The sequence below is a fragment of the Nanorana parkeri genome, unplaced genomic scaffold (genome assembly GCF_000935625.1).
Source record: "Nanorana parkeri isolate BGI_ZX_2015 unplaced genomic scaffold, ASM93562v1 scaffold991, whole genome shotgun sequence".
Lineage (NCBI taxonomy): Eukaryota > Metazoa > Chordata > Amphibia > Anura > Dicroglossidae > Nanorana > Nanorana parkeri.
The window spans coordinates 237829-258903 of NW_017307259.1; the positions used below are offsets into that span (position 1 = coordinate 237829).

Consider the following 21075-nt stretch of genomic DNA (forward strand, 5'->3'; position numbering starts at 1 on the left):
GTGGAACATATGAATATGGAATTTGGAAGCCAGTCTGTCGGGTACAGGAGCCGGCAAGACGTTTATAGGAGCCGGGTCCACTGACAACAATTAGGGGAAAGTTGAAAAATTGGGCACTTGCCATAAATTTCAAGGAGCATTGGCTACAGGACTCCTGGGATTTGTATGTTTCAGCCAATGGAGACCGGACGGAGAAGGTTCTTCGGCAAGTGCACAGGTACCTTGCCCTTCATGATGGCAGGACACAGACAGATGATTACCCCCCCCCATCTTCTGCTGGACAGGATGACCTCTGCATGCCTGTGGATGTTTCCAGATGCCACCACTGGTGACAACTAGTCCTGAGGACTTACATTCCCCGGCATAACCAACACTGGCAGCATTCTCTCTATCTGCTCCTTGCTCCCCCCCCTCTCCTGACACACGCGTGTGCTATCCTCAGCAAGCATCTAATTACAGGATGAGCCATCAGTCCCGGAATTATTTTCAATAGGGATGCACCGATACCGGTATTTCGTACCGATATATTTTTTCGCAGTACTCACCGATACCGGAAGTCCCATTAAGGAAGCCGGGACATGAGTGTGATGACTCGCCACCCGGCTTCGTGATTAAAAGGGAAGCCGTCCCCATGCTTCTCGTCACTAGGTGTTCAGAAAGCATGGAGCCGGCTTTATGGCCAATCAGGATTCCTGATTGGCCAGGAAGCCAGCTCCATGCTCCCTCATCATGAGGTGACGAGGGAGCATGAAGCCAGCTGTACAGGCCAATCAGAAAGCCGGGCGCCGCGTCATTACACGCTGCCAGGCTCCCTGATGATTGGCCAGCTTCCCGACCAATCAGGAAGCCGGGCAGTGAGTCATTACACGTTGCCCGGCTTCCGGGTTGGCCGGAAAGCCGGCTCCATGTTCTCTCGTCACAAGTGAGGAGGGAGCATGGAGCCGGCTTCCCGGCCAATCAGAAAGCCGGGCAACGTGTAATGACGCACTGCCCGGCTTCCTGATACAGGAAGTATCGGGCTAGGCATCGGCACCGATACTAGTAACGGTATCGGTGCATCCCTACTTTTCATTGAGTACAGCCCAACCATACGATTGCATACACATCTTCAGGAGGTTTGATCATTAGAAACTATAACAGCCCTTTAAATTCTAATCTCACCCACGAAGGGTACTGGGGTTGCCCTATTTTATACACGCTGCATGTCATTTTGACCTCGGGCCCCAAGAGGTGGGGCAATTATAGCTATAGCCCCCGGGAGTCCGGTTACCTGTAAAAACCGACCACTGGCTTTACACTGGAAGCGATTTGGGTGGCTGTAAAGCTGCCTGATCGCTTCCATTGGCTGGGAAATGTACGTCCCCCCCCCCCTGCCCCTCGGTCCTGGTTTCTGCTGCCCCACCTGCAGGCGCAGGAACGGCATCATGAGTGCTGGGTGGTAGAGGTGAACGAGACCAGCATACATCCATCCGCTGATCTGCTCCCTGAATGAAGACCGGAAACATCACTTCCGGCTCCCCCGACTAGAAGCTGAAGCATGATCTGTACTTGATCAGTGGGCTGCCAAGGTGACATTAGGGGTGTAATAGACTCCTGATGTCTCCTTAACTACCTCCCGGCCAGCCGCTGTGTATACACGGCCTGCCGGGAGCTTCTTGGATGTAACTGGGCGTGTATACACAGTTTATTTTATTAGCCAGTACACAGGAAGGTGTGAGTCACATGAATTGTGTGCAAACTGCAGCAGATCATGTGAATCTTCATTGTCTAGGACAGGTCATATAGCGCAGGGGTGATGCCACAGCTCCCTGTCATCACTAGGTCATGTGACGGAGGAGTGATGTCATGGCTCCCTCTAATCACTTGGTCATATGACACAGGGGTGATGTCACAGCTCCCTGTCATCACTAGGTCATATGACGGAGGGGGTGATATCACAGCTCCCTCTAATCACTATCAGCTCGCGGTATACTGAGACCGCCGCAGACGGGACAGATCCCGACATTACTATCGAGATCAGCCCAGCTGCGTGATTGACTGCTGGCTCTGCCTATCTAGAGACTGAGCAAGCTGTGCCCGCCCCCTCCCCCGTCCGTTCCGCCAGTCAGCGCTGAGAAAAATCGCTATCGGTGCATCCCTAGCTGCTAAAGTACCATTTTCATGAATATTCTGCTGCTTTATGCGCTATTGCTGCGCACATTCAGGGCAACCGGGTCCCTTGGCCTGCGTCTTGTGGCTCACCGCTGCCCGTGTATGGTGTGAACAAGGCACATAGACAACGAAATGCAAGAGAAATGCAGCTGAACGGACACGGTGTGAACAAGACCCGAATCACCGCTGCCAAGCGGTCGCCGAAAATGGTACGATGGGCAAAATGCTGATAGTATGCGGTGCATCCCCAGCTTCTCTCCTCCCCGCTGGGCGCCGGCTGCAAGCTTCAGTCTGCGCCCCCTCCGATCCCCGCTGCTCTCCCCCACCTGTCAGCAGAGGGAGCGGGGATTGGAGGGAACACAGAGCCAATCCAGCTGCCGGCGCACAGCAGGGAGGAGAGAAGTTGTCAGGAGGCCGAGCGGGCTGGGGCGGTGCGAAAGGAGAGCTCGGTTCCTGTGACAGGCGGAGGAGTCAGGATGGAGAGCGGAGCACCAACATGATCAGTACTGAGCGCTGAGTGTTTGTAAATAACTGAGGGCATAGTGATTACTATGTCCCCAGTTATGAATGATCAGGAAGTGCTACACATCACTTCCTGTAGTTATTACTATGTCCCCAGTTATGAATGAACAGGAAGTGCTACACATCACTTCCTGTAGTCATTACTATGTCCCCAGTTATGAATGAACAGGAAGTGCTACACATCACTTCCTGTAGTTATTACTATGTCCTCAGTTATGAATGAACAGGAAGTGCGATACATTACTTCCTGTAGTGATTACTATGTCCCCAGTTATGATCAGGAAGTGTGATACATTACTTCCTGTAGTGATTACTATGTCCCCAGTTATGAATGCACGGGAAGTGCTATACATTACTTCCTGTTCATTCATAAATAGGGACATAGTAAATATTTACTATCTGCTCACTTTACGAATGATCAGGAAGCAGCTCAGTACAGAGGCTTCCTGTCCATTCATGACTGGGTTATCCTTGGCCAAGATTCACCCGTTTTTCACATAAGATTCCATTAGAAAATGGGGGCGCCTTGGATGGACAAATGTGTGAATCTTTGAAAACTGGGATGCGAGGCTGAAGAATGCCCCTCCCCCTTACAGAGACCACCTCTCCATTCATATACTGTACACACATCTACAATATACATATGTATGGGGTGTGAGGTTTGATAATTCCTCCCCCCACACAGGTAATATACACATACACCTATAATATACATTACATATTCCTGGGATGTGAGGTCTGATAATTTCTCCCCCCCTCCTATACAGGTAATACACACAGATCCAGGTTATGCATACATATATTATGTATTCCTGGGATGAGGTCTGATAACGCTCCTCCACCCCTTAACAGGTAACATACAGACAGATCCAGGCTCTCCATACAAGAACCTATAATATAGATTATGCATGTATGTATGTATGTATGGGGGTCTGAGGTCTGATATTGTGAGGTTTGATGATTCCTCATACAAGTCATATACAAAGAGATCCAGGCTTCCCATATATGACCCAATATTATGTATATATGGGATGTGAGGTCTGATGATTCCTCATACAGGTCATATACACACACACAGATCCAGGCTCTGCAGCCATATACACACATACAATCGATATGTGGTGTGAGGTCTGATAGTGTGAGGTCTGATAGTGTGAGGTCTGATAGTGTGAGGTCTGATAGTGTGAGGTCTGATAGTGTGAGGTCTGATAGTGTGAGGTCTGATGATCCCCTGTACAGATAATATACAGAGATCCAGGCTCTGCAGACACACACACACACCTAAGATCTATACATTACATATGAGGTGTGAGGTCTGATGATATGAAGATTGATGAATCCTCTGCTTCTTTCTCCATACAGGTCATATATACACAGATCCAGGCTGTCCATATATGACTCTATGTTATATATGATGTATATATGGGGTGTGAGGTCTGATAATGTGAGATTTGATAATGCTTCCCCCATACAAGTAAACAGACAGATCCAGGTTCTGCAGACACGCACACACCTAAGATCTATACATTATATACGAGGTGCGAGGTCTGATTATGTGAGGTTTGATACTTCCATATACAGGTAATATACAGAGAGATCTATATATGACCCTATATTATGTATATATGAGGTGTGAGGTCTGATGGTGTGAGGTTTGATGATTCCCTATACAGGTAATATACAGAGAGATCCATACATGACCCTATATTATGTATATATGGGGTGTGAGGTCTGATGATTCCCTATACAGGTAATAAACAAAGAGAACCATATATGACCCTATATTATGTATATATGGGGTGTGAGGTCTGATGATTCCCTATACAGGTAATAAACAAAGAGAACCATATATGACCCTATATTATGTATATATGGGGTGTGAGGTCTGATGATGTGAGGTTTGATGATTCCCCATACAGGTCATATACTCAGATCCAGGTTCTGCAGCCATATACACACCTATAATCTATACATTATATTTGAGTGTTGCGGGTCCCCCCCTGCACACACCCGGCCCCTCCTCACACATACGCGGCCCAATATTATAGCGTCACGAATATACTGCCCTGTGTGAGTGGTTCCCTCAGTGGAGGCACATTGACATAATGAGGATGATTTATACAATTGAATAAAGAAATTAACTGCTGGCTCCGCCTCTCAGCTGAATATGGCTTATGTATTGTGGGAGGCCGACAACCTTGTAAATGGCTGATAAACCAATGGCAGAACTTTTCCCACCAATTAAATGGTGTCCGAATACAGTTACTTCCTGGTAATAACTGTCAAGGTTGTCAGCGAGCTTATAGGAGTTCTCAACCAAACTTTCAATCCCTTCAATGGCTGGTGTCATAGATGATCACATGTGCAGCACCATGCAATCCAAATAGAGGCCAATAATTCCCCACCCACAGCTTAGTGTAAACAAAGGGGTGGGATGCAGTGACATCATTGACCATGTATGGCTACATGCCTATATATGGTACATGACATATAAGGTCAATGATGTCCCACCCTTTTGTTTACATGCAGCTGCAGGCCGGCGATTGACTGGCCCGCAGCTGATTGGGTAGAAGTGCCTTGCTTCGACCAATTTCAGTACGAACGCTAAAATAGGAGGGCGTACTGCCCTAAAGGAGAACTGAAGCCAAAACGTTTTTTTATAACCTCTTGTCAGCCTTTTATTGTTATTTGTGACCCTTTGAGGAGAATATGTTTCACTTCCTGTTGTGGCTATGGGACAGGAAGTGAGAGTAAATCCTTCTAAATTGAGCGAACCCCGGTGGTCAGCAAGGTTGCAAGAACTCGGGCCCCCATTGGAAGAGTTTCCATTTCTTCCTTTTCTGGTGGCAACCCAAAATGTGGAATTTTCTTTTGGTGATAACCGTCATCAGGACAAATAGAGAGGGGGGGATCTCCATAACGGGGACACAGGCAGCAATAAAAACCTGACAGGAGGTCTGATCCCCTCTCCACATTGTCCAAAACTATAAAGCGTTTTGGCATCAGTTATACTTTGAAGTAGAGATGCACCAATACCGATACTAGTATTGGTATCGGTGCAGATGCCGAGTACTTGGGTGAGTACTTGTTCTCGCCCAAATGCTCCCGATTCCTATCCCGATACTGCAACTTCCGGTGTCAGGAAGCCAGGCTACACGCTACCCGGCTTCCTGATTGGCCATAAAGCCAGCTCCATGCTCCCTCATCAGCATGGAGCTGGCTTCCAGGCCAATCAGGAAGCCAGGGGTCAGGTAATGACTCGCCCCCCCGGCTTCCTGATTGGCTGGGAAGCGGCCCCATGCTCCCATGTCACTTGGTGATGAGGGAGCATGGAGGCGGCTTCCCGGCCAATTAGGAAGCCGGGCGGTGTGTAATGACTCGCCGCTCAACTTCCTGATCGGTCAGGAAGCCGCCTACATGCTCCCTCATCACCAGGGAGCATGGAGATGGCTTCCCAGTCAATCAGGAAGCCGGGCGCCATGTAATGATGGGAAGCTGGCCAATCAGGAACCCGGGCCGTGAGTCGTTACCCACACCCTGGCTTCCTGGTTGTCCTGAAAGCTGGTTCAATGCTCCCTCGTCAACTGGCGACAAGGGAGCATGGAGACGGCTTCCCAGCTAATCCCACCGTCCGGCTTCCTTAATGGGACTTCCGATATCGGTATTCAGTATCGGCAGGTACCAAAAAAAAAAAAAATCAGTACTCGTGTTCGGAAAAACGGTATCGGAGCATCCCTACTTTGAAGCGGAACTACACCCTCCTATTCTCTAGAGCCAAGGAAGGTGCCATCTTAGCCTCTATTTGGATTGCAGTTGCCATCTTAGCCTCTATTTGGATTGCATGTGATCAGCTATGAACACCAGCCATTGGAGGGCTCTTAAAGGAGAACTATGGGGTCAGTGTTTTTCCTCATAGTTCTCCTTAGGGTAACGGGAGGACACAAACTAGCGTCCTCCCGTTACCCTAAGCTCAGTATATAGTGAGCTACAGCTCGCGGTATACTGAGACGCCGCACCTGGAGCGGATCCCGACTTAGATGACGGGATCCGCCCAGCTGCGTGAGTGACAGCTGGATCTGCCTATCTAGAGGCAGAGCCAGCTGTACCCACCCCCTCCCCCGTCCGTTCCGCCAGTCAGTGCTGGCAGATCGGAGAGGGGAATCCAGCCCCTTCCCTGTCACGGCAGAGAGCCGTGACAGGATCGAGAGGTGAGCGAACGCCGGTATCTGTTCGCTCACCTCCCGATCTACTGAGCCGACCTGTGACAGTCTCATTGTCACAGGTCGGCTTAGAACTATGAGGTGAGTGGAAATCACTCATGTCATAGTTCTCCTTTAAGTTTGGTTGAGAGCTGAAATAAGCACACTGACAACCTTGACAGTCAGGCATGCCTTGAAAGTAACTGTTTTGGGAGATATTACGTTGGTGGGTCCAGTTCCTCTGTGATGAAATGATTGCTGCGGGGGTCCGTTGTGCGAATGGAAGGAGTGCTGCCAGCAGGATTTGCAGGAATACTGGTCTAAGAAAACCCATTCTATGGTGTTCATGTCCCTGCACCGGTCCATGATTCTGGCAGTATGGAAGGCCTTGTGTTAGGGTGTTAGGTCAGGGATGTCAATCCCTCCCTCAGATTTGAGGAGCATCAGTAAAGCTCTGTTGATGCGATGACATTTCAGGTTTCCCCTAAGATGCTGTAGGGACTCAAGAGTAAATATCAGGGAGGGAAGGGGGGCCAACTCTAGGGGGCTCCATTGTGGAGGTGAAAGTATCAAGACATTCATTAGTCTTCACTGCAGCTGATGGGTGAAAGTAAATGGCTTTCATTCTTCTGTACATATTAGAGCCCCGGCCTACGTGTTGGAGCGAAGCCTTCATAAGCTTCCTGTTCACTCTATGGAAAGCTTGGTGGGCTATGCGTGCTCTCAGATCAGGCCCGGCGCTACCGCAAGGCAAGTCAGGCGGCCGCCTGAGGGCGCTGCAGGGTGAGGGCGGAAAAAACACGGCATTTTGACAAGTACTTGTACTTGTCAAAATGCCCCGATGTTTGCGCTATGGTTTTTCTTTTTTTTTCACTTACCTTTCGTGCGGGAGAGCAGCGACGAGTCAGCGCTGGTCCAGTGGGAGGAGCTCCAGGTGGGGATTGACAAGTACTTGTCAAAATGCCCTGTTTTTACAGGGGGTCGGAGGGGGGGGGCTGCGCAAAAATGCACCTTGCCTGTGTAGGCAAGAATCCTAGCACCGGCCCTGTCTCAGATTGAGCATGTGACATCTTTTTTTTTTTTTACTTTAATCTTGCTTCTATGTAAAGCTTGTCATTGGGCATCTATATGGGTCCTACTGGGACCCAGGTACATGCATCAATTTGATGTTGGTCCTGGAGACACACCACAGTGAGCAGACCTATCCTCTTAGACAGTGGTCACTCGGATATGTGTCCCAGTTGAATAAATTCTCCTAGGGATGCACCGATACTGGTTTTTGGTATCGAGTACAAGTACCGATATTTTTTTCCCGGTATTTGGCGATACCCAATACCGATACCGGAAGTCCCATGCAGGAAGCCATGCGGCGTGTAATGACTCGCTACCTGGCTTCCTGATTAGCCGGGAAGCTGGCTCCATGGTCCCTAGTCACCAAGTGACGAGGAAGTATGGGGCCGACTTTCTGGCTAATCAGGAAGCTGGGGGGCGGGTAATGACTCATTGCCCGTCTTCCTGATTGGCCAGCTTCCCGACCACTCATGCAGCAGGGCAACAAGTCATTATGCGCCGCCTGGCTTCCTAATTGGCCAGGAAGCCGGCTCCATGCTCTCTTGTCACCAAGTGAGGAGGGAGCATGGATCCAGCTTCTTAGCCAATCAGGAAGCCGGGGGGCAAGTCATTACCCTGGGTTCCTGATTGGCCAGGAAGCCGGCTCCATGGTGACAAGGGAGCATGGAGTCGGCTTCCCGGCCAATCAGTAAGCTGGTGGCGTGCAACGACTCTCCACCCGGCTTTCTGATACCAGAAGTTCCGGTATCGGAATAAGCATCGGTATCGGTGCATCCCTAATTTCCCCTCACCTCTTGTTCCGGTGACAACTTTAAGATTTTGGATTTCCCATCACTTTCTGTCCCGCTGATGACACTTATTAGTGTGAATATCTCCAGGGGTGGCACGGGCAGAAATAAAACCCTGGCAGGGTTCAGCGCTTCTTCTAAAGTTTTGGATTTAGATACTTGTAAGTTTTGAGAAAGTTGATGAATTTTTGTTTTATGACGATAACTGATTACAATGTTGATGATGAAGTCAGAAGAAAGCACATCAAGAGGGCTGAGCAAGGCTTTGATGATTGTTGGTTTTGGTTTTACTGTCAGATCAGTTAGCAAAAGTGTGCCCATTAAAGAATGGGCACAAGGTTGGGGGTTGTTGTTGTTATGGAGGCAGTTGATGGGGTGACAATGATGGGGCCATGCAGGCGCAGTGGTGGTAGGGGTGTTGCTGCCTCAGTGGTGATGGTCAAGGCTTACAATCTATGCCCCCCATGCAATTATGGGGGGTACGATGACAATGATGGGGTCATGCAGGCGCAGTGGTTATAGGGGTGTTGCTGCCTCAGTGGTGATGGTGCTCGGGGGGTGGCAGGGGGATTCTGGTAGAAACCTACCATAATGCAATGCCCCCCCATGCAATGATGGGGGGTACGGTGACAATGATGGCGTCTCGCAGGTGCGGTGGTGGTAGGGGTGTTGCTGCCTCAGTGGTGCTGGTGGTCCGGGGGGTGGCAGGGGATTCTGGTAGAGCTGCACCATAATGCAACGCCCCCTATGCAATGATGGGGGGTACGGTGACAATGATGGCGTCACGCAGGTGCGGTGGTGGTAGGGGTGTTGCTGCCTCAGTGGTGCTGGAGGTCCGGGGGGTGGCAGGGCATTCTGGCAGAGCTGCACCATAATGCAATGTCCCCCCATGCAATGATGGGGGGTACGGTGACAATGATGGCGTCACGCAGGTGCGGTGGTGGTAGGGGTGTTGCTGCCTCAGTGGTGCTGGTGGTCCGGGGGGTGGCAGGGCATTCTGGTAGAGCTGCACCATAATGCAATGTCCCCCCATGCAATGATGGGGGGTACGGTGACAATGATGGGGTCACGCAGGTGCGGTGGTGGTAGGGGTGTTGCTGCCTCAGTGGTGCTGGTGGTCCGGGGGGTGGCAGGGGATTCTGGTAGAGCTGCACCATAATGCAACGCCCCTATGCAATGATGGGGGGTACGGTGACAATGATGGGGTCACGCAGGTGCGGTGGTGGTAAGGGTGTCGCGGCTTCAATCTGAAGTTTCAGTTAGACAAACTTGTCCTACAGCAGGCAGCTCTACTTTGGTGTCTCTTTAGCTAACACATAGTGCTCTAAGAAACCCAAATCTCCCCTCCCTGGATTTAGGCTTTAAAAACAATTACTGTAGAAGGAAATTGACCCCAAACCATCATTAGCTTTCCTTTGATATAGACAGCCATGATTATTGTGCCCATCGTTGAACGACGATTAATCGTTTGCTTGGCAAATCATAACAGAGCATGATTTTTGAGAAAGTAATTTATTCATTGGACTAGCTGATAAAGTTTGTTCCTTGTCAGATGAATACAGTGTATGGAGATATATTACTGAAATTGACCCCGAAACCATCATTAGCATTCCCTTGATATAGACCAGGGGTAGCCAAACTCCGGCCCTCCAGCTGTCAAATCCTATCATGCATCTGCCCCTGGTAGTCATGCCCGTCAGAGTCTTACAATGCTTCATGGTGCTTCCTCAGCAGTTGGGGGTCTGAAGTTTGGCTACCCCTGGTATAGACGGTTATGATTATTGTAACATCTGGGGAACTAACAACAAGGTGATGAAGCAGAGGACTTGCTTTGGTGGGAGCAGCAAAAGGTCCCTTTCAGACGGGTGCCTTCAGTTCCTATCAGGAGGCTATCTGTGCAAAAACCGACCAGACCCATGTGACTCTATGGGCAGCCGGATCTAACCAGAGGGGCGTCCATTTACATCTGGTTACCCCCCGATTCCGACATGATCAGATCAGAAACGGAACACTGTTTTTGTTTTTCCGGGCCTGGCTGGAGCTAGCCGGCTGCCCTTAGAGTAACATCGGGCTTCCGATCGGGTCATCCAAAAAAACTGTCAGGCGGACCTGATGGGAAAGCCCCTGTGAAAGGGCTCCAAAAGGATATCGAATCACAAATAGCAGATGGCCACGCCGCAAATACTTTGTTCATCCCAGAAAGTAGTAAGGCCTCATTCACACTGGAACCGGCCGGCACGTACAGCTCCGGGGAAGGACATGTGGTGCGTGTGATTAGTACGCAGCCCCCCTCCTTCTTTATGAGACTACACGGCCGTACACCGCCCTACGCTCACCCGCCCTGCACGTCCGCATAGGTGCGGGTGTCCGTACTCAAAGGCTGACAGGATGGATCCTGTCTGCGTCCGAGCCGGGACACCCGCATCCGTACGGACCTGCACTTGGGGTGAGCGCAGGGCGGCGTACGACCGCGTACTCCCATAGAGAGAGACAGAGGCTGTGTACTAATCACACGCACCACATGGCCTTCCTGGGAGCTGCCCAATACGGCCGTGCACGCAGTACGGAGCTGTACCTGCCGGCCGTTTCTCATGTCAATGAGGCCTAACACAAACTAATGGTGGGTACATTGTTACAATAGGCACCCTCTGATTAATGGTGGATATATTGTTTATACTTCATATACTTTACTGGCCCCTCGAATGCACTTGACCGATGTCAGTTCCTGCAGGCCGAGTTAAGTTAATGGAAAACAAATCCAGTTAAAAGCTTTTACTAAGCCCCGGCGCTTTACTTAGAGTATTACTGCATGATTCCCGTGAGGCCCCCGTCTTCTGTGTGTCTCTTGGCTCCCGGTGTCTGAACTCCGGAGGATGCATGGTGAACGTGTTTGTGCTCGCCCCACCATTCCATGACCTTTCATGTACTCAAAGAATGTCTCTGCTCTCCTACAGGTCTATCTCACCGTCATCATTGCTACTGAAGATAAAAACACAATGCAATGTAACTGAACTGAGAACCCTAACGTAGCTATAGACAGGCTGGGACGGGGAAATGTGTGTATTGTGGCTTTCTATAAACATTCATTCATTATTATGGTCGAGATTAAAGTGAAACTGAAGCCGAAAACTGTTTATTTATTTTTGGATACAGAAGTTATTGGGCTGCATGGGGCTCAGATTTCACATATTTGATCTATAGTGTGTTGAATTTCAATTCAAGTGCTAAAACTTTGTTTTAGTTTTTTGGATGGAGTGGAGAGTGAAGAGAACCCCGTCAGGTTTGTATTGCCGTCTTTGTCCCTGTTACCCTCTCTATTTGTCCTGGTGACTATTATCACTGAAAGAGAAAGGAAATCCCCAAAAGAACAAAAAGAGATGGGAAACCTTCCAATGGGGACACTAGTTTGGGTGATTTCCCTTTCTTTGGAGGGATTTCCTCTCACTTCCTGTTGTGGATATTGGACAGGAAGAGAAAGAGGAAATCGGACAGGATATTGGACAGGAAGAGAAATCTCTCCAATGGCACACAGATGGCCAAAAAAGCTAACCTTCCTTTACGATATCCAAAACTAAAAAAAAAAAGTTTTGGCTTCTTTTCTGCTTTAGGGAACATTAGAAGCTCTTGAAAGTACTGGCGGAACTACCAGGGCCACAGCGGCCGCATGTGCAACCGGGCCCTGGTGTTCCGCCACTTGGGAGTGTGGCCCAGAAAGGAAGAAGAGGGCCCAGTAACCGCCGAAGCCCTGACATTGCCTCCTGGGACTACAGCTCCCAGCATGCAGCAGGTCAACGCTCCGCAGCTCCCTCCTGAGGTAGCTAATACTCATGCCACCTCGTTCTACCCAATAAGTGTCGGCTCACTCTACCCTGAGAGGGGGCTGGAGGAAACATGCCTCTGCTCAGTGGCGTCACAAGGGGGGTGCGGCCCGCACCTCGGTGACACCATTGGAGGGGTGACACCAAAATGACTTACAGTCATTTTGTTGTCACCCCATCTGAAATGTCGGGCACTCGGTCATGGATGGAGAGCCCGACAGTTGCAGGAGAGAGGAGGGGACCCGGCGGCATACCTTATCCTGCCAGGTGAACGTCCCCTCCTCTCTCTGTCAGCAGGTATCACCAAGATAGCCGCGCATGCACAATAACGTCATTGCACACACGCGTGGTGATGTCACACACATGCACGATGACGTCACGACGGGGTGTCACCCGGTACCCGCTCCGGGTGTCCCCTGGCCACGGGACACCCCTGCCTCTGCTTGCCCTCTAACATCATTATAATAATGGTGTTTCACGGTTCTTGCACTGGAGCCCTGAGGCATCTAGATAAATGATAGTGATAACATAGTGAGATTGGGATGTGATCCATCTTTCAGGGAAAGCTCAAGTCACCATTACTTTGATAGGAATCCAAGAAGTCAATGCAACATCAGTCTGACAATGTAAAGTACTGAGTACAAGGGACCCCATTTTGAGAAGATTAGTTATTGTAAGGCCCAGTTCCAAGCTTCCTTTTCTCCTTAGATCTTCAGTCTGGTCATGTGACATCATGGAACCTCTTCTTCTAGTGGTGGAGGGTCCTGAATGCTGAAGAGTACAGTGCCAGGTAATAAAGTGGTGTTGTCCAGTAAAGCATTTCCCGGAAGCCCAGGGTGCCTGGGTGATGTACCCCCTAAGGAGCGAGTCTTTGACGTTCTTGACTGACAGGAAGTGGGCTGAATGACACGGATGTTGTACTGCCAGGAAGAGGAGAATCCCTGGACCATGGAGTCTCTGAGCCAGCCGGGGATAGTGCTGGAGAGGAGGAGGGTATTGCAACCAGAGCAAGCCTAGGCTACTTGGCTTTCAAGTGGGGTTGAGCTTTAAAATTTTGGAAAATGTGCTTGGGTACAGCCAAAGGCTTCCTGAGTGGAAACATCTGATGTATTGTGTACTGTACAATGCTAATAATGGCATCTAAGCAGAATCCGAGTCATCTGTCATAGCACATTCCAGAACGATAGCGGTGCTTTCACAGTCGTTCCCCATCTTGTTCTCCTCCTCCCTGTGCGGGTTTGCGGTGATTTCATTTCTCTTCCAGCGGTTCTTCTTCTTGAGAGATGACAGATGGTTCTCCTATTAGAATCACAAGCACAAAAAATACATTATTTGTCCATCTAGATGTAAATGTGCAGATCTGGGTGGTCCAGGGGCAGTGGGATCCTCCATACTCTCTTCTGTGTTTCAGAGTATATTTTATGGTAACATGCACCGCTCATGACAGGTTCTCTTATTATTGTACACTTTGGCCATTTTTGGGTAAGGATGTCAGCCAGTATCCTCCCTTGTTTTACATTGAGTGGGCAGGGCCTGCTGGGGAACTTTGAGAGTCGAGTTCCCCATCAGCTCCTCTCTCCTGCAAATTGACAGCAGGCATTGGGAGCGGGTGCCATAGCCAGCATGCTATTGGCTATGGCACCTGGCTGCTGTCAATCAACTGCAGAGCAGACCTGATGGGGAACTCCGTTTTTAGAATTCCCCATCAGGCTTCGCCCACTGTCAGCATCACTGTCGGTTGTAGCTGACAGTTTACTTCGCAACCAGTAATGCCCACTGTCAGTGAGGTTGAGTGGCTGGAGCCTGATGGGGAATTCTGAGAAGTGAGTTCCCCATCAGGGCCACTCTCCTACAGACTGATTGCAGGCAGTGGGTGGGTGTCATAGCCAGCCTGTTATTGGCTATGACACCTGCTCACTGCCTGCTATCAATTTGCAGCAGAACGGACCTGACGGGGATCTGCATTCTCAGAATTCTCCATAAGGTCTGCTCCCCTGCATATTGACAGCAAGCAATGGGTGGGTGTCATAGCCAATAGCAGGCTGGCTGTGACACCCGCCCACTGCCTGCTGTCAACCAGCAGCAGAGTGGACCTGCTGGGAAACTCAATTCTCAGAATTCCTCATCAGGCTCCACCCACTGTCAGAATCACTGGCCGTTAAGGACCCTGTCAGTGGTAGCCTGCTATTGGCTGTGACACCCGTCCACTTGCTGCAGTCAATGTGCAGCAGAGCAAACTTCATGGTGAAAACAGTTATCAGAATTCCCCCAGAAGGTCTGCTCTCCTGCATATTGAAAGCAGGCAGTGGGCGGTTGCCATAGCCAATAGCAGGCTACAACTTACAGGGTCCTTAAAGTCCAGTGATGCTGACAGTGGGTGGAGCTTGATGGGGAATTCTGGGAACTGAGCTCCCCAGCAGGTCCACTCTGCTGCTGACAGCAGGCATTGGGTGGGTGTCATAGCCATACAGAACACAGAAAATCCCCAGCTCACCTGCCAGCCAGCCTGCAACCAAACAAATTGCCCTGTCAACAGTATGCGTTAAAATCAGAGGTTTTAGTTGAAGAAACTTTTGGCCAAAAATATGTAGAAGCCACACTGCCGCGCCAATACACCTCTGCAAGGTGTGGTCCTAACTCTATGTATATGAGTCTCCAAGTGTGAGCACATTAATGCAGTCGATAAATTGCATGCAGGTGTACCTGGAGGTAGCCTACTCCTCCTAATAAGGTGCAGGGACGCACTGGAGGCCCAGCCACCAAAAATGCACGCTGGGACCCCAGTGCGTCCTCACAACCAAAAATAGTCAAACTAGAAAAAACATGGTACCTGCATGAATCTATAACCAGCCTTTACGGCAGGGCGCACATTGGTCCCTGCACCTTATTAGGAGGAGTTGGCTACCTCCTGGTACACCTGCATGCAATTTATCGACTGCATTAATATGCTCACACTTGGAGACTCGGATACATAGAGTTAGGACCACACCTTGCAGAGGTGCATTGGCGCGGCGGTGCGGCTTCTACATATTTTTGGCCAAAAGTTTCTGCAACTAAAACCTCTGATTTTAACGCATACTGTTGACAGGGCAATTTGTTTGGTTGCAGGCTGGCTGGCAGGTGAGCTGGGGATTTTCTGTGTTTTGTATTGTTGTAAGCCTTCCCAATGTGCGCCCTGCTATAAAGGCTGGTTATAGATTCATGCATGTACCATGTTTTTTTCTGGGTGTCATAGCCAGCCTGCTATTGGCCTGCTAACTCAGTTCTCAGAATTACCCATCAAGGTCTGCCCACCCTCAGTATAAAGGTGCCCATACACTGTACGAGAATCGCGGAAAATCCCGCAGTCGTACGATAATCGCAAAGTGTATGGAAGGCGTGCGACCGTTTCTAACCAATGTGCCTACCTGATAGGTGCCGTGGCCAGGTGGAAGCTCAGGAATGCTGAGCATGTGATTTTTTCAGGTGCACTGAGGATAAAGTGTGCGGTATGGTCTCTTCAGCCTCATTGCACCACGTACACCCATATAGCAAGGATAACTTGCTACAAACCTGTGGCGGGGGTTAAATTGTAATTCTGCACACATTCCTGGCAGGTGGTAGACTTGCAGAACACTCGCAGCACAAGTTCTAGGCGACACTTTTTGAATTTGTAGCAAATTTGCTGGGCAAGTCTCCAGCAAGAGTCCTGCAGGTCTTAGCAAGAGCTCTGCCAGCTCGCTGGTCTGGAGACTTGCAAAGCAGACTTGCTGTAATTGTGCAACAAAACTGTGACGCTCGGCAAGTCTGCAATAGTTTAGCAAGTCATTATCAAACTTGCAGCTCAATTACTTGCTATCTGGGTAGTGTTACTTGCGCAAAAATCATGTATCTGTTTGCAACATCTACATGAATCTGGTGCAAGCCCTGCCATTTGTCATGTGGATGCGCAACCGAATTCTAAAGAGCCTCACAGATGCCGGTAAATAGGTTTTCCTCTGCTATACGTCCATACCAGGGACTTGCGGTCAGGGGAGGCAGGTGGGGCAGAGCCTCACCTAGTATTATGAAGAAAAAAGCTGTCAGCTTCAAGTCCGAACCTGACAGCTTTTTCTCCATTCGGATCGGCTTGTAACAGGTTACAGAGCAGGGAAATCCTCCCCGCTGTGTCACCTGTCATGGATGGAGCGCTGGATGTTAATTACAGGCGGCGCTGCATTCGGTGTTCTGTCGATAGTAAAAACTTATCGAGTTGTGGGACCGCATGACTTCCGGTTTCCTTAGAACTACGAGTTTTGGGCAAGAAATTTGTTGTGCACGAGCGCCAATTGCGGCATTGCCCTATACACATACACCACAGCAATAAAGTAATAAAATGAAGTCGGATCACAGTAATCCAGCACGTTATTTATCTCCGGTGCCCCACTCAATATGGCCGCCGCTTGAGTGGGGCACCGGAGATAAATAACGTGCTTGATTACTGTGATCCGACTTCATTTTATTACTTTATTGCTGTGGTGCATGTGTATAGAGCAATGCCGCGGATGGCGCTCGTGCAGAAGAAGTTTTGTGTGCAAACCTCGTAGTTCTAAGGAAACCGGAAGTCATGCGGTCCCACAACTCGATAAGTTCGAACTTTCGATCGAACACCGGCTTTTGACAGGTAGTTAGGTTACACAGCAGCAGGCTTCCCCACTGCTTGTGTAACCTAACTTGGTGAGGCAAGAGCTGTCACAGCCTCTACTCTGTGTTAGAGGCGTGAGCTCCGTGGATGGCTTGGACCAATGTTAAAGCGCCATTAGTCCAAGCAAAACAAAGAAAAAACCCCCCACTGAGGCCATCGATCTCGATGCCTCAGCAGTGACTAGTAAGTGAGGGACAGGGAGGCTCCTCCCTGTCTCCTCCCTTCCTCCTCCCCACACAGCTTGGTTACCGGGGCTTTGGTGGGATGGGGTGGGGCTTCGGTGGCACAAGGCAGAGCTTCAACGGGATGGGGGCGGAGCTTCGGCTGGACGGGGGATGCCTCACTCAGCACAGAAGGCACGGCATGTCACTGGTCCATACTACTGTATACACATACTGGGAGGTCTTACCAGAACTGCTTTCTGCTCTTCATTTTTCCATTTTTGTGACTTCTCTGCAGAATTCTTCTCCAAGACGTCAATCCTGGTACAAAACAACAACGGGGGGAGATTTATCAAAATCTGAGCAAACAGAATCTGGAGCAGCAGCTCATGGCAACCAATCAGCTTGAAAAGAGAGAAGCTGATTGGTTACGTTGGGCAGCTGCTCCAGATTCTGCCTGCTGCAGTTTTGATGAATCCCCCTCAATGAAAAGGGTAAAAGAAGGTTAAAGGAGAACTAGGGGTGGGGGGGGTGGATGCTTTTCACTCATCCTCATAGTTCTAGCCGACCTGTGACAATGAGACTGTCACAAGTCGGCTCAGTAGATCGGGAGGTGAGCGAACACATACCGGCGTTCACTCACCTCTCGATCCTGTCACTGCTCTCTGCCGTGACAGGGGAGGGGCTGGATTCCCCCCGCTCCGATCTGCCAGCGCTGACTGGCGGAACGGACGGGGGAGGGGGCGGGTACAGCTGGCTCTGCCTCTAGATAGGCAGAGCCAGCTGTCACTCGCGCAGCTGGGCGGATCTCGGCGTCCATGTCGGGATCCGCTCCGGCTGTGGCGTCTCAGTATACTGCGAGCTGTAACTCCCTATATACTGAGCTCAGGGTGATGGGAGGACGCTAGTTTGTGTCCTCCCGTTACCCTAAGGAGAACTATGGGGGAAAAGCCTTAACCCCATAGTTCTCCTTTAAAGAAGTCCGGATGCTGGATGTCTGGAAGTAAGGTGAAGATCGTGGATAGTAGTGAGAGAGAGGGAGGATAGTGATATAATACAAGTGAGATAAAAGGTTTAAGGGGGGGGGATAAAATAAGGAATAACACATTAAAGAGAACACAATTATAGGAGAGATTACACGTAGGGTGAGATTTTTTTTTTTTTAAGACAAATGGGGGATAACCTCGGATAGAGGACACGGAAGGGAAACCAACACAAAGCTATCACCAGGGAAAGTTTATGTATTTTAGAAAGGAAATCGGGAAAAAGGTTACACATTTTTAGGATTTTTTAATTTTAGTTAGATGGAAGGTAAGGGGGATGGATAAGGGGTTAAACGGGAAATATTACTCCGGAGCAGATTCCACTTATAGGAGAAACACTTAGGCAGGTGAGAGTGAAGAATAATGAAAGGGTTAAGAGGGTATTATAGTCCTAGGACCGGGTAGAGTCTTTTAATATGGAAAGGACTACACGGACTCACTTGGTGATCATGCCCCCCCCCCCCCCCCCCTCCCCCACCACACAAGTTCGCGATCATAGGATTTCCAAACTCAGTTAGTTGGAAGGTAAGTGGGAGGGATAGGGCATAAACGGGAAACATTATTTTTGATTAGAATTCACATATAGGAGAGAACACTTAGGTGGGTGAGAGTGAAGAATAATGAAAGGGTTAAGAGGGTAAGATGGTCCTAGGACCGGGTAGAGCCTTTTAATATGGAAGGGGCTACACGGACTCACTTGGTGATCATGTTCCCCCCCTCTCTCCTTAGAACATGATGCGATATTAGAATAAATGTTAGATGAGTGTATGGGAGAAGAAATGGAAGATGAGATAACGAATATTGTCAAGTTAGAATATTGCCTAATATATGGAGAGATACATAGTAACGTTATTTGGGAGACAACAGTTATGATGTTTAAATGCATTTTCCCCTTTTTTTTTTACTATAAAGATTGTATAAGTGTTTATTGACATAAAAATATATTGAACCCCCCAAAAAAAGAAGTCCGGATGCGATTCTTAAAGCTGAACTCCGGATATATAAGACACGTTAATGCCGCTCTGCATTCATTAACCCTTTCATGACGGAAGCTAAAAACAAACCTGAACCCAGTTTCTGCAACTTTGTAATGTGTTAGTAGATCTGTCCGTATCTTTACAAGTACTTGGGGCTTCATGTATAATACTTCTGCCTGGTGGGCAGCTGGGAGGATGTCATTCGCACGGCAGTAGCGCCCCCCCCTAGATGGCGCTGGCGAGTATAGGGAGTGTTATACATGAAAAAAAAACCCCAAAATAAAATGATTGCACTCTTATCGTTCCTAGAGATACCACATATGTCTGCGTTATTTGTCCTTCGGGCCCGTAGTAGGGCCCAGACATTTCTTTTATCCTTTTCCTTCTATTCCCCTAATAAACAATTATGTTTTACCAAAATCACACTGACACCAACACTCGTCCCGACACTGACAATTTACAGAGCCGTCCTACCAAATTCTGTGAACGTTCCTTCTGCGTGAGCAGAGGCAAAAACAGACATTCTTAGTAAATGTTCTTTTGGAATGTAGCATTAGGAAAATACAGAATTGTGGCCACTAGATGGAGCTGAGGAGCACAGGAAATAGGGTTCCCCCCCTATGCTCCTCAGCTCCATCTAGTGGCCATAAGGCCGTAGTTTCCTAAAGTTACATTTGACTTTGAAAAAATATTTTACTGTACTAAGAATTAGGGAAGCACCAAAAGTTCGGCTGGTGAAAACCGGTTGGCCGAAAATGGCACTTTTGGCAAAAAGCTGAAAGTACCAACTTTCGGCCGCAAATTGCGGTACATGTGCGGTTCCTCTGCTCCCCACTGGGCGCTCCTCTGTGTTCCCTCTGACAGCAGGGGAGGAAAGAAACCGTCAGAGGAGGCCCGAGCAGTGCAGGGGAGGAGAGCGTCGTGAGCGTCCGGCGTAGCACAGGAGGCCAGGCTCTCCTCCTGCACTGCCCCACTCAGCCGCTGTGACAAATCAGGGTGGAGAATGTTGTGGGGGCGGAGACAGCTGTCACAGGAGGCCGAGGCGACAGTGCAGGGGGAGGAGTCAGCTGTCAAATGCACCAAGCTCTCCTCCCCGCACTGCTCGCTCAGCCTCCTGTGACAGCTGTCAGGATGGAGAGCGGGTACAAGCGGGTCCCCGTCCGGCTCTTAGCAACCTGGGACACTCTGGCAGGCGTCCCGCCCAGCTCCCGGCAACCAGTGATGTCAGCTTCACTATAACAGTCCTCTGCTTCTATGGAGGACCATGATGACGGACGGGGGAATTTTTGACAGACGGGTGACTTGTTACCTCTTCTGCATTCTGCCCGTCTGTTCGGTCATCTCGGCCTGTAACGCCCGGCACGTCGCCTCCATTGCGGCCAGCTGGCTGGTGACTTCCTGCATCTTCTCTGCCATGATCAGAATCTGCCCCTCCAGGTCCTTCTGCTTGTCCAGGTTCTCAGCAATCTGCCCCCTCATCTCCTGCAGATGCCTCTCCTGCATGGGGGAGCATCAAAATGTTAATGCTGCAGCCCACTCCATCGTGCAGGATCAGTAGATGGCGGGTGCAATGCTCTGGCTCCTGCAGACCCTCCCTCCCGTCCATGTCCATTCCTCGGAGACATTCACTAACATGGGCGGGAGGAAGAATTAGCAATTGTATGCCATTGACAAATACCACG

General features: G+C 49.6%; 1 protein-coding gene across 1 annotated transcript in view; it reads right to left on the minus strand.

The window, feature by feature from the left end:
- Window positions 1–13689: 13689 nt before the first annotated feature.
- RASAL3 (RAS protein activator like 3) overlaps window positions 13690–21075 on the minus strand; it is a 48021-nt gene continuing 40635 nt past the window's right edge. The window contains exons 17-19 of the mRNA XM_018566952.1: window positions 20703–20890; window positions 17622–17694; window positions 13690–13848 (exon numbers count right to left, since the gene is read on the minus strand). Coding sequence (XP_018422454.1) covers window positions 13690–13848; window positions 17622–17694; window positions 20703–20890 — 420 coding nt within the window. The remainder of the gene's footprint in view (window positions 13849–17621; window positions 17695–20702; window positions 20891–21075) is intronic.